Source organism: Stigmatopora argus, chromosome 23 (assembly GCF_051989625.1).
Source record: "Stigmatopora argus isolate UIUO_Sarg chromosome 23, RoL_Sarg_1.0, whole genome shotgun sequence".
NCBI classification, from domain to species: domain Eukaryota; kingdom Metazoa; phylum Chordata; class Actinopteri; order Syngnathiformes; family Syngnathidae; genus Stigmatopora; species Stigmatopora argus.
Window position 1 is genome coordinate 2,774,155 of NC_135409.1, and position 13,101 is coordinate 2,787,255.

The window sequence follows — 13,101 nt, forward strand, 5'->3', positions numbered from 1 at the left end:
TAAGCTCATTCTTATTCACAGCAGAAAGAGGAAAAGAGTCACACGGTCGGACGTGCATCGTCAATCTCTCAATTTGTGCGCTTAATTCAGAGAAATAACGTCTGCCTGTGTCGTTGTCCTCCGCATTGATTAAAACACAAAGCGTGCGCTTTCCTCGGCGACCTTCAGCGGACGGCCAACTCCGACTCGTAAAAACAGCCGTTAAAAATCAGTTTTACGCCGGCCGGGGATGTCAACGGAGGTGACGGCTCGTCGACGGAGTAAGCTTGTGTTTTCTGACGACAGAAAATTCCCTGGCGTTCCCACGTGTCATTGTGGCGCTTTCAGATGGGAGGCGGACAAATCCGCCCAAATAACGTTAGCGGGAATTTCACACCTCCGCGGCAGCACTTTTGTGTCTTGCGTGGGCTACAAGAAGTAGGACGCCGCGTCTGGGAGGCTGGATTGAAGATGGGTGTGCGCGGGAGGCTCTGTTTGGACATGTTTTTAACGGGCGTGTGCGAGCGGGAGTGAGGGGAGCGCTAATTTTGTGGGATGGCTTAAAAAGTTGGGGAATGGCTGCACGAAAGATAGTCACGCTGCGGAATGGGAATCGAGTTGTGACTAATGGGAGAATTGGGAACAAGGTATAGTGGGCGTGTCCGAATATTTTAGTTCGTGGAGTGTTCTTTCATAATGGGGAAAAATATCGGGACAGTGCACATACACGTGGTAAAGTGGTCTGTTCCAATAGTTTTGTTTTGGGGTGTTGTTTCAAATTGGTGGAAAAATATTGGGACAGTCCAACTACCGAAAGTATAGTGGAATGTTCCAATAGTTTTCTTTGGGGAGTTTTTTTTTAATGAGGCAAAAATATTGGAAGAGTCTACCAATACAGAACGTATACTGAATACTTTTATTTGTGGGATTTTATTTATATTTGGGGCAAAAATATTGGGACAGTCCATCGATAGGCGGTATAGTGGAATGTCCAAATAGTTTTGTTTGGGGAGTTTTTAATTAATTTTTTTTTTTTTAATGAGGCAAAAATATTGGAAGAGTCTACCAACAGAAAGTATACTCAATACTTTTATTTGTGGGATTTTATTTAAATTTGGGGCAAAAATATCGGGACAGTCCACCCATAGGCGGTATAGTGGAATGTCCCAATATTTTGGTTTGGGGAGTTTTTTTTAATTACAGACGCTCCCCTACTTATGAACGAGTTAGGTTCCGAGCGATTGTTCATAAGTTGAATTTGTTCGTAAGTTGCTCAGTGCTATATTTTGTATTATAATGTATGTTTAAGGCCTATATAAGTATATTGAAGGTTTATATACGTGCATTTGTATGTCTAAGGCTTGTATAAGTAACACACACTGGTTTGTACTGAAAAAATAATAATAAAATGGAGAGAATACATACAGTACTGTATACATACATTAGAGAGAGAGAGATTTACTAGAAACTGGCCGAAAGAAGCTATCTAATGACGATTGCAGTTTTCTTTTTTTCATCATAAATGATGCGGTAGCACTGTATGGCATCATTCAATTGATTTGCAAACTTTGTGCAACGTTCAATATTTGGGTCCTGCTGCTCGATCTTTATGTTTATAAATGGTACTGACGGTTGAACGATTCAAGTTGTACATATACGTGCAACGCTCACCACTCTCACGTGCATCAAGCTTCGTTATTATTGCCACTCACTTCAAATGAAATGGCTTGCCTCTTCCTTGCACCTCCCTCAATAGAAGCATTTCGCTTTTCACCAACCATATTCAATAATGGATGCACGAGATATTTAATGATACAAATGAAAAAGGTTCTTTGCGCACTGGAGATACGTTCACGCACTTCCGCATTGCAACGAACTGGGCAGAGGAAGGTGGATGCTAGGTGAGCTGAGCTATCACAGCGCCAGGCGTCGGTATTAGCGGCGGAAAGAAGCACTACTTGGAAAAAGGCGCGCAATACAAAATCGAACTTACGAACATTTTTCGACATAAACGCAATTTGCAGACATGTTCGTATGTACCGTTGTTCGTAACTCGAATGTTCGTAAGTAGGGGAGCGTCTGTAATTATTTTTTTAATGAGGCAAAAATATTGGAAGAGTCTGCCAACCGAACGTATACTCGATAATTTTATTTGTGGGATTTTATTTAAAGTTGGGGCAAAAATATCGGGACAATCCACCCATAGGCGGTAGAGTGGTCTGTCCCAATACTTTGTTTGTGGGGTGTTGTTTCAAATATGTGCAATATATTGGGATAGTCCAGGCCTACAGGAAGCATAGTGGTTTGTCCCAAAATGTTTGAACACAAAATACTGTTTGAAATTGGGCCAAAATATTGACGCGGCCCACCTATAGGAGTACGGTTTCCCAGCCTAATACTTTTGTCCATGTCTTACCTGTAGCCATCTTGGCGTCCGCGGCAGCCGGTCCGTTGGGTATGATGCTCTTTACCTGCAGGAACTCGTCAGGCTCGTCCCCGCCGATGATGGTGAAGCCGAAGCCCATGTTGCTCTTGTGGAGTGCCGTGGACAGGAAGCTGCCTTTCAGCTGCGTGGGGTCGCGAGTGAATGGCGGCTTTTCTGCGGGGAAGGAACAGAAGAAGCGGTTAACAACCCCGAAAGGGATTTGGCGGGTTTCCATTCCAGTTGGGGTAAGAGCGGGTCCAACAAGTCGGAATACTGGCAGGGATGCGGGTCGTGGGACAAATGCGGGTGTGGCTAGCTCGTTTTCCCCCAAAAGTATACGGCGTCGCACACGGCTGGGGAAGGGGTGCCGTGGATGGCGTCAGTCAGGGAAGAGTTCCGCTGAGGGTAGAAGTTTCTGGGATGAGTTGGGGAAGGGGAAGCCGGCGGGACAGTTGGCTTCAAGTCACAAGCGCACTTGACAGGAAGTTGCCGTCAACCTACTTACTGACGAATCGGCACAAAGATGAGGGACTACGCTGCGCGTGGCGGTGACGGGGGCTCATTTTCAAGCGCCGCATCAGCACGTGACGCAACGGGGAGACGTCGGCGGAGGCCGAAGGCGACGCCGGGCGCCGCGCCGCCATCGGCGAGCGCCACGAGAGGTCGTCCAGGCTGTGGCAACGCTCCGGCGATGGGCCGGCGTAGGCGAAAGACGGCCTGGGCAGGGTAGCGGAGGGTCCGCCATCTTGGAGGGGAGAGGATGGAGAATGCCATCCCATTATTGCTGGTTCAGTCGGGGAACTGTGGCCATTGGCGCTAATATTTAGAGGAATGTGTTCTTTATCCTCTGCAAAGAACGGTATTAACTCATTGGCTTTCCCATCCCATTTAAACTGGGGGGTGGTGTCGGCAGCGATCGCGCCTCTCCCCGTCCAAATGGATTGGACGTCTACGGCTGTCAATGCCAGTGAAGGAGTTGAACGGAAACTAAAAGAAAATATGGCCGGAAATATTGGGACATTTTGCAAGATGTACAGAATTCTGTCCCATTAGTTTGGTTTTGCTACATGTAAACAGTGCTTTTTACAAAGAAACATGGATGTGGAGAGCCCCTAAGAGTATTTTTTGCAACTTTTGCAAAATGTTGGCCCAAATATTGGAACATTTCGCCAACTATAGATATGCAGAAATTAATCCCGGGGCTATGGACGGATACGTGGCGTTCTTTGGAGGCTACATTTAACGCTTTTGACTATATTGCTGCTGTTCACAAAGAGGCCTGCGGGCGAGGGTCCCTTAAGAGGGTTTACTGCTGCTGCTGCTGCAAAAAATCCATATTTTGACGAATGAATAAGCACGGGACGGCGGCGACCGATTACCTCTGTAGATGGCGGGAAGCGGCAGCGAGGAGAGCCCCTGACTTTGCATCTGCTGCTCTTGCTGGAGTCTCCTCTTGGCCTCCAAAACCGGATTCTCAAACTGGGTCCTCCTGTTTATGTGGCTGCAAATACAAAAAAAAAAATCATTTCACTCGTTCACCCCGACGAGGCACTGCGGCGAGCTCGTCTCCGACTCTGATGATTAATTAAGTGGCCCGCCGCCATGTTACGCAAGGCAGCCGCAGAAGCGCTTTGGCGCGGGGCGGGAAAGAGATAAAATACATTTTATTTTGGTCTTGAAATATGTATTAGGAGCACACAAAAAAAGGGAACTTACTCCACGTAGTAGCTGCCGTAAATGGGGTCATCGATTTTCTCCCAGCCGTACGGCAGCTCTGCAAACACATCAAAAAATTGTCCGAGGGGAAAGGGTAATGGACATCAAACAAAAAGCCAAAAAAGAGTAGCTTGATTGAAACGAGTTGAATTCCAAATATGTATTTTCATTTGTTCACAAATCAATTGAACAAAACCTCAAATAGTTTAAAGGAAATTAGATTTACGCTCTATGTTTCTATATGGTTGTTATTGTGTGCTTACGTAATATTCCTTGGCCTAGTTTACACACACACAGACACAGACACACACACACACACACACACACGCACACTGTCCTCCTCCTACACGTGAAAAACTATCAAAGGCAAAAGTGGAGCTCTTCTTTTTGTTGTGCTACGCTAACAGGAGAATCAGAGTTGCTTTAAAAACTTGGGAAATTGTCATTTGAGCAGATTACATTACAAACATTTTGAAAACAGATTCACAACCGGGGTCACTTCCTAATGGATTTAGCCAACATTTTGGGGTAGCCAATGGCTAAACACTTTGTGAGACCTAATTTCCTAAAATATTTTCATGAAATTGGGCAAACAAATGTTGGGGTGAATCCAAGTTGTCAATGGAAAGTCTTTGGTCAAAAATCTAAGATTTTTGCAGGCCAAGGTTGAAAATCAATAGTTTTTGTACCATTGAGAATAAACAGGGAGTTAAGGCCATTAAAAATGAATGAGAAAGTATTTTATATATTTCACCCTTATGTATGTAGCATAATGAGAATTGGATGAAACTTGTAGGATTAAACATATTTTGAAATGGTACTTTTTTGGTCAAAATGTCACCAAACTCTGGTCATTTTGCTCATGGAACAGTGTCGATCGATCAAACAACAGCCGATTGACTCGCTGGAGTTGAATGCATTTCGTGCATTCAACTCCAGCGAGCCGATCAGCTCCTTCGCCGCCATTGACAGCGACCCAGCTGCGGATTCATTTCCCAGTGCGTTGCCAGTGATAAATAGCGGCGACCGCAGGGGAAAGAAGCCATTTACGCCTCGCGAGGATCTCAGCAGAAACGCCTCGGTGCCGACCCGCCTCGACCTTCTCATTGATCGGCGACCGGAGCGCGTAAACAAGCGGGTTGTTTCTTTCGTGGGCGTCCGGCCGGGTCATCTTTGAGAAACTGTAAAAGACTTAGGATTCCACGCCAATAGTAAATAGTCATGCTAGATTAAAAGATAAGCGAAGAAATATGTTGGCACGCTACCCACATAATGACAGGTGAGTTATTATCGGGTGGCCTCCTTCACCTTGAGCGCTGTTGTGGGCGCGGGGTGTGAGTGGTCTTGTCATATATGATTGAAGGGTGTATTTCCAGAACATCCACGCGCACCTGAGGACGCTAGATCGGAATGACGGGAGCGCAAGAGTCACCGGACTTCCTGTCAATGTGTCTTTGATGAACAGCCAATCAGAGACGGAATTTGCAAACTTGTTAAAAGTGGAAAGTGGCTGTGTGAGAAATTGATGGTATTCTCTGATCATTTTAATTGTGAAGCAAGAATATTTCGAAATAAATCACAAGGCGTGAAATTGAGGGGGGAAAAACAGACATTGAATAAGGATTCAATTTTAGGGTTACGCGGTCAGAAAAAGAATTTTGCGAGAACTTCATTCGCCTAATTAAGTCAAATTTGAAATGTGAAAATAGTTTAAGGTCACAGAGGTCAGAAATATGAAGATGCTTTGAATTTGCCCACTTAGGCACAATAGCACTTGTTTTGTGTGTTTATTCAGCACCCTGGACAGCGTTAAACGTCCAATCCAATTTGACCGGAGATGCCTGGCGGCGATCGAACGTAAACGGCGCCGAAAAATGAGCCATTGCAGCAAGGCGTCCAACTTTGTTACCTTTGACCCATTTCAAATGGAATCGGACGTCTATCTCCGTCAGGGTACTGAAGCACAGCTGCAAAACTTTCCTCCATTTAGCCTTCCTGTAGGCGTTTAGGACGGAACACGCCGTTTGTGAGAGGCGTTTTTTACGCACGGCGGGGGAGCGAGAATTTAAAAAAAACAACAACCTTTTGAGCTGGCTTGGAAGAAAAGCCAACAACATGCCGACAAACAGGAAAGAAGATGAAGAAGCGTCTCCACGCTGAAAGCAGGCCCAAATATCAAGACACTTATGAAACAACATGGCTGCTGTGATGTGGAGCGCGCGGGAACGTTGAGGCAACAGGAAAAAAGCGCTTTAAAGTCGTACGGTTGGATTTTCTGCTGGGCATAAATAGCAAGATTCGAAGAAAATGATTTTTTTTCTTTAAAGGGAAATAACAACAAAACGGAAAGTGACCAAAGTTGTGCTAAAATTGTGATATTAGCAAAACAACGTCCAAGTTTTCAAAGAAAAAATAGCATTTTTTCAAGTTGATTTAAACAACAACAACAACAAAAGACAAACTATTGCATTTTGCTGCATTGTCATATTTCAGTGCCATCGACGGTGATAGACGTCCAATCGATTGCAAAAAAACCTTAAACTAAATGTGAAAAAAATGTCAAAGATTTAACAACATATGAAGGATAAACAACAGTCCAGTCCGAACGGATTAGACGTCTACAACCGTCGATGGCAGGTGATGTTAACGTTGTGTAAACTGAACCATTTGACCGTACCGCTTTGATAAAATTAGCAGCGGAGAAACTCTATTGCTGCGCTCTTGGACACAACGTGACAAAAGGTAATCTGTAAGGGAGGGACGTGTGGGCGTCCCGATTCTATGCGAGGATAAAGAATTCTACGGAACGGCCATTTGCTGTAAATGCGTGCGAGCGGAAGGAACTGACCGTCTTCCTTGCACTCTTCGGGCGGTTTGGCCTTCTTGGCCAGCCTGGGGTCCAACCATGACGTGGTCTTGGTGTTGTGGCTGCGCAAAAAAATAAATGGATCGATTATGAGACATGGGTGAGCAAGCGAGGGGAAGAAAAAAAAAGAGAGAGAGAAAGGTTGGCGAGTCTTAATTGAGTGGATGGGACGCTTAGGTGAAGAGAAGAAAGAAAAATAGCCGTCGATACTTTTAATTCGCTGGCGGCTCTCGTTATAGCACAATGCGCATGTGGTGGGACAACTTGGAAAGGAACCAAAATGCTTAGAAAATAAATCATAAGCAGGCAAAAAACGGTCATTAGTCGATAATGAGATGAGTTGTCAGAAAAAGGCTGGAAAAATAAGGGAATCTTGCTCAATGGATTTAAATGGATAATAAATAAAAAAGTGGTGACTGGTTAAACAAAAATGCAAGTACATGTACAGAGTATTTCAAATATTCCAAAGAAAAAAATAAAAATACAGATTAATTATAATTACAAATTAAATATGATCCCTTTTTTAAATATACAAAATACCGCACCCCCGAAAAAAAAATCATTGAATTATGATAATTAGTTGTAAACATATCATCCAAAATAATGATTTAAACAAATGAAAATTACTTTTAAACCCCAAAACAAGAAAACAAACAAAAGTGCATTCCAAAATATTTCCAAAACGGACAATACGATTATTTAATAGTAAATAACAAACATCAAAATCATGAATACTCTATTTTTTTAAATAAGAGTTTCTATAGTATATCATACATTTGGGTGAAAATATAATAACGTAATAATTATGCCCTTCCTTTCACAGGCAAGTGGGACAAACCACCTGACATTTTTTTTTGTTATGCCTGGTGTTAATTCCTTTCAGTTGTGTAATATAATATATCAGTGGCGGTCCGTGCATTTTCTCGTAGCGCCTTCAACGTATCAATCCAACCCTCAAAAACTATTTTATGGCTATAAAACCTCTACTGCAGCTGCAGCTGAGACACATAAAAATAATCAATAAATCAATGAACAAAAATGGGGTAAAATCCACTTCCTAGCAACATTTCATGATTAAATACAAATACTGGAGCTTTTCAGACATTAAAACCAGGCCAGGGGGGTGATTTTCCCGGTAAAAGACAGCGATGAACGTCAATGGCGTACAGGCAAACATTGCCCGAAAATGGGGTAAAATCCAACGGATAACAGCATTTATTGATTAAATACAAATACTGGAGCTTTTTAGACATCAGAACCGGGCCCGTAGTATCATTTCACCGGTAAAAAAACAGCGATGAACGTCGATACGTCCATATACGTCCATACGTGAAACGGCAAAAAATGCACTAAAATGAGGTAAAATCCACTTCCTAGCAGCATTTATTGATTGAATACAAATACTGGAGCTTTTGAGACATTACAACCAGGCCAGGGGGTGATTTCCCCGGGAAAAGACAGCGATGGACGTCAATCAATGGTGAAACAGCAAAAATTAAACTGGGGTAAAATGGGGTAAAAGCCACTTCCTAGCAGCATTTAGTGATTAAATACAAACACTGGAGCTTTTCAGATATCAGAACCAGGCCCACAATTGAAATATTATTTAGGAATATAGCCATATTTTACTCACCAAAAATCATTTTCAACTGTACACAATATCCATCCTCCTTTCTTTTTTCCTTCTTTTCTATCGCCATCGAAGCTAATGATGAAAGTCGAGCCTGTCCTGTCATATTTCCGGCATAGTCCGTCATGAAAATGGCTTTAGATTAACACAATAATATATTTGCTTGTGCAGCTAGCTCCAAATACAGTTTGGTAGCTCTTTGTAGTTAGCGCACTGAAAGTGGCCAACACACCCTTTTCCCGGCTGTAACAGGCTTGCTAGCTTTGGAGTTGACCGCCCTTTCTTAATGATGTCCATTTTTTTCTGGAAAAGTCAGTCTGGAAAATAGCTTTGTGAGCAAATCTGCAACCAAATCCATTTGTTTTCCTGCGTCGGCCATTGTGGGTGGAGTTTGCTAGTCTGGCTGCCTCACTCTGGCTTTGGCCCACCTACTCTATAGCTAGCCAATAATAGTTGGTGAAAGCAATGACGTATCCCCAACCCAGCAAAATGGCAATGCCTGCGAAAAAGCATTGCGGGGTTGCCAACTCGAAATCTGATTGGTTAAAAGCAACAGTCTAGTTTAATGCAGCAGAGCCCGCAAGAACTGATTGTGCAGGCTTTGAGGCAGATCTGATCTGGCAACAAATAATGGCTGAAATGTGATTGGTTAAATGCTTCAATATGAAAACACACATCTGGAAGCAGTGCAACCAGGGGGAAAAGCAACGAAAGGAAGCTAACAGACCATTTGGAATAATAAGTATTGATGGACAAAATATAATATATGATTCAGATATTTCTTAGGCCAGCAGAGAAGGCCTTGAAGGCCCTGACGGCCCGCCACTGTAATATATGTAATAATATATAATATTAGACACTATTTCCATAAAGAGTGAAAAAAAGAGTGGTCAATGTGTGACTTACTCAATGAAGTAGACTTCTCCCTTTTCCGTGTACGCCATCTCCCAGTTGTCGGGTAGCGGTCCCAGCTCGTCGCCCTCCCCCAACTTGGGCGCCATGGCCATTTTCGGGGAGCGGCCTGGGTCCACCTCGCCGTCTCCCCGCTGGGGTGTGCCGTCGCCCGCCGCGCTCTTCTCGTCATATTCGCTCGATTCTGTGGAATCCCCCCCCCAAAAAGTGAGACTTATAGAAAATACGCTTTATCATATTAAAGCTAAAAAAAAAATTGATGGGAGGCCTCATTGGCTGGCGCTGAAAGCTAGCGGCCATCTTGGCTAGTGCAGTCGGAAAAACATGCTTTTCGGCGCAACACTAAGTTTTGATTGACAAACCTGTACAGGTTGCCGGGAAGATTGCGGGCAGATTATCCCGACAAAATTGGACTCCTCTAATCCCCAATTACATCAAGCGGGTTCCGTTTTGGAAATCAGATTAGTCCAAGAAAAACAGAAAGACCCCCGAAAGTGGTTCTTTTTACACTAGTTCTCAATTTAAATCACTGTGCAAAATTTCAACCTCCCGAAAAACTCTCAATGGCTTTTTTATGACCCTCATGTGATATTCCAGAATAAAATACATCAAACCTAACCTGGCGTAAGGGCGATGCCGTTGCCGTTGACGACGACGGCAGGCTTCTCTTCCTCCTCCTCTTCGGGGGGCTCCACGCTGGCTTTTTCCATCTTGCCGAACGACTTGTTGCACTTGCGTTTGGCCTCCGAGCTGGCTTTGGCGACCGATCCGTTACATTTAGCGACGGATCAACGGGAGGTTTGACAGTATTCTGCAAACAAGATGTGTGCGTCTAAATTAACAAATTTAGAATTTCACTATTTTTTTTTTACCTTTGTGAGGTTTAAGTTATCGACAATGAGACAAAATCAGAAAATCACTTAAAACAGACGTCGAGAGAGGAAAACAATAGTCACCGTAATTTGTGACGGATTGTTTTTGAGCTATGCGGAACAAAAGTGGGAACAAGAAGCGCTTCCATTTTGCTTCTCCGGATTCTCCCAGCGCTTTAAAGCCTCGGTTTTGAGTGTCCAAAAAGTGTCAGCGGGGTCCATTGTACTGCGAGTAATCCTGCCATTAGCCAATTAGGAAGTGAGGGGCAGCCCTAATGCCCTGGCATTAGCGTTACGGATTAACAGGCGGACAAACGCGTCCACCGAGGCGGCGCTCAACGGGCCCCAAAGCTGCTTTCTTTGCACTTTACCGGCCGCCGCGCTTATTGGACGATTTCTCCAATGGTTCCAAGCGAGGATATTCATCAAATGTGAATGTATATCACGGCTCTTGGAAATGGGGGAGAAAAATCCGCTGAGCGGAAGAATCATTTTGGCAAACTCGTGATGAAAAGTTCAACCCCGTCGGAACGTAGTCAGACGCGCGACACGTGAAGAAATCTGAGAGAAAAAATCGGAAATTGACTGACGATGTTTCGGGTTGGTTTTGTTACTCCGATCTTCCCAGATCAAATGAAATATGATGCAAGTCCTCAACTGCGCTGTTACTAACTGACAGTCATGCTAACTGGGGAGGCGTGGTGCAGGGTGGGGAATAGGCGTGCACGAGATTATTCTTCCATAAACAAATTTATTTAAAAAAAAAAACCTTCAGTCCAAAACTGGGGAAATGTAAAGTAACTGGCGAAAGAGCTAAGACAAACTTACTGTGACGTGACCAGAAGATCCAAAAAGGTTTAAACAATGGCAAGAGGGTGAAAATTAATTATAGTTCTTAAAATGTTTCTTCAATTCTAGTTTTCTTGATTTTGCTTGTTTTCCTTAAACATAATTCAGCTAATTTAGCATAATCTCAACCAAAGTCGAAAATGTTTACATTTAAAATGACTGCGATCGGCATCCAGCTACAGGAAACAGCGCCAACATGAGTGTAATATTTGGCTGCGCTCATTAGTCCGAACCAGTCATGTCATTAAAAGCCGTTTTATTCATGTTTCCGCTTGATAAAAGCCTCTTGGCTGTTTTGTTCTCGGCGTGCTACCGTTTCTCGCGGCTTGTCGGCTCACATTAACGTGTCGGATCCCCTTTGCGTGACAAACCAAACTTTTTTTTGTTCTCCAAAACTTCCACGCAACCGGTACGTAACAGCCGTCCGCGGCTGGAAGTCGGTTGCCGGGATCGCGCCGCACAATGAGAACTGACCTAGGCCTGTGTCATCTTTTCGACGCCGGTGTCCTTGTCCTTGGGAAGATTTGAAAGGCTCCTTTCATCGCACCCCCGCCATCCAAAATGGGACGCGCTTTGTTGAGCGACTTTCCATGATTCAGGGATGACCGCCGTCGTTTAAAGAGGATCCGACTGGGCGAGAGAACGGCTGAGACTGCGGACGGTTGATGTCATCTGTTTGGTTTTAGAAGAGGGCCGGGAGGAAAAGGGGCGGGAGGGGGCTCTGCCGGGGTCCACGGCAGGACAGGAACGTGCCGCTGCGTCAGCCTAATCCTGCCTGCGACGCTACATTAGCGCACAATGACACTCTGTTGGCCTCTGTGGTTAAATGTCGGGTTGAAGCGTTGAGCTTTCTTCAGATTTCAACTCGTGGTTGAGAAGTCGCCGGTAATCACAACACGCCGGCGAATCGTCTCAAGAACAGAACTCTCCGAGACTGAAAAAAGAGCGACCCAGACTAGAACTGACTAAGACTTTAGGGAGTCCAGATCAAGAAAGAGCCATAAGCAAGACTGGAACTCATTGAAAGCAAAACATCCGGGAGACCAGACAGGGACAAGACTAAAACCCTCAAAATATTTGAAAACCGGTCTTATAATTCACTGCAATATACGTCCAACCTATCGGCTGGCAGGCGTCTATCATCGTCACTGCAAACAAATATATAGTTGATAGCATATTTGGAAACCAAAACAATTTTCCTTCCTTTATTTTTAGTCTCGATTTAGCTTGATTTTTTTCTTACGCAAACATCGGTCATACTTGACAGTGACAACCTATAATTGTTCCCCTTCAACAATCTATGGAATGCAGACGCAAGAACGTGGCGTCCTCCATAAACATAAAAAAGTGGTCATTAAGTCAATATCCAATTACGAGGCTCGTTCACAGGCCCCTCCCACCCGGCCCTCCATGAATATATGAGCCAAAGTTTGGGAAGGCGTATGAAAAAGAAAACAACGCTTAGCGAAATGCTACTGGCAGCATTTGGCTTCCTTTAATGGGATTCTTTTAAAGGGTTACTTGATAGCCAAAGGCGTTGGGTCAATGATAACAAAGATAGTTGATAGACAAAAGTAATACAGTAATCCCTCGGTTATCGCGTCTTCACTTATCGCGAATTCACTAATTTGCAATTTTTTTCCACTATTAATTATTTTTATTTTTTTCTAAAGTTCCTAAAAATGTGAAAATCCACGCTGTAACTTGTAAGCGTAAGCCACTTTTGCTACTGAGACTGAGCACTGAAGGAAAAAAAAGTTATAATAGGCCCTACTTCGCGATTTTTCGATTATCACGGCCATGTCTGGCCTACATCACCCACGAAAACTGTACGCAGTAAGTTGATGAATTA

General features: G+C 43.9%; 1 protein-coding gene across 11 annotated transcripts in view; it reads right to left on the reverse strand.

Annotated features, from left to right (window-relative positions):
- Nucleotides 1–13,101, reverse strand: part of magi2a (membrane associated guanylate kinase, WW and PDZ domain containing 2a) — a 56,636-nt gene that overhangs the window by 12,969 nt on the left and 30,566 nt on the right. For 7 of the 11 annotated variants that reach the window (XR_013298336.1, XM_077593876.1, XM_077593881.1 and 4 more), the window contains exons 3-9: nt 10,148–10,339; nt 9,523–9,712; nt 6,969–7,048; nt 4,121–4,178; nt 3,784–3,905; nt 2,910–3,251; nt 2,396–2,578 (exon numbers count right to left, since the gene is read on the reverse strand). Coding sequence is in view for 10 of the 11 variants with exons in the window: in XM_077593876.1 (XP_077450002.1) it covers nt 2,396–2,578; nt 2,910–3,251; nt 3,784–3,905; nt 4,121–4,178; nt 6,969–7,048; nt 9,523–9,712; nt 10,148–10,238 (1,066 nt within the window). In the remaining variant the exon portion in view is untranslated. Of the gene's footprint in view, nt 1–2,395; nt 2,579–2,909; nt 3,252–3,783; nt 3,906–4,120; nt 4,179–6,968; nt 7,049–9,522; nt 9,713–10,147; nt 10,340–10,484; nt 10,635–11,723; nt 11,906–13,101 lie in introns of those variants that run through there. The other 4 variants (XM_077593877.1, XM_077593879.1, XM_077593882.1 and 1 more) reach the window with 4 other exon arrangements.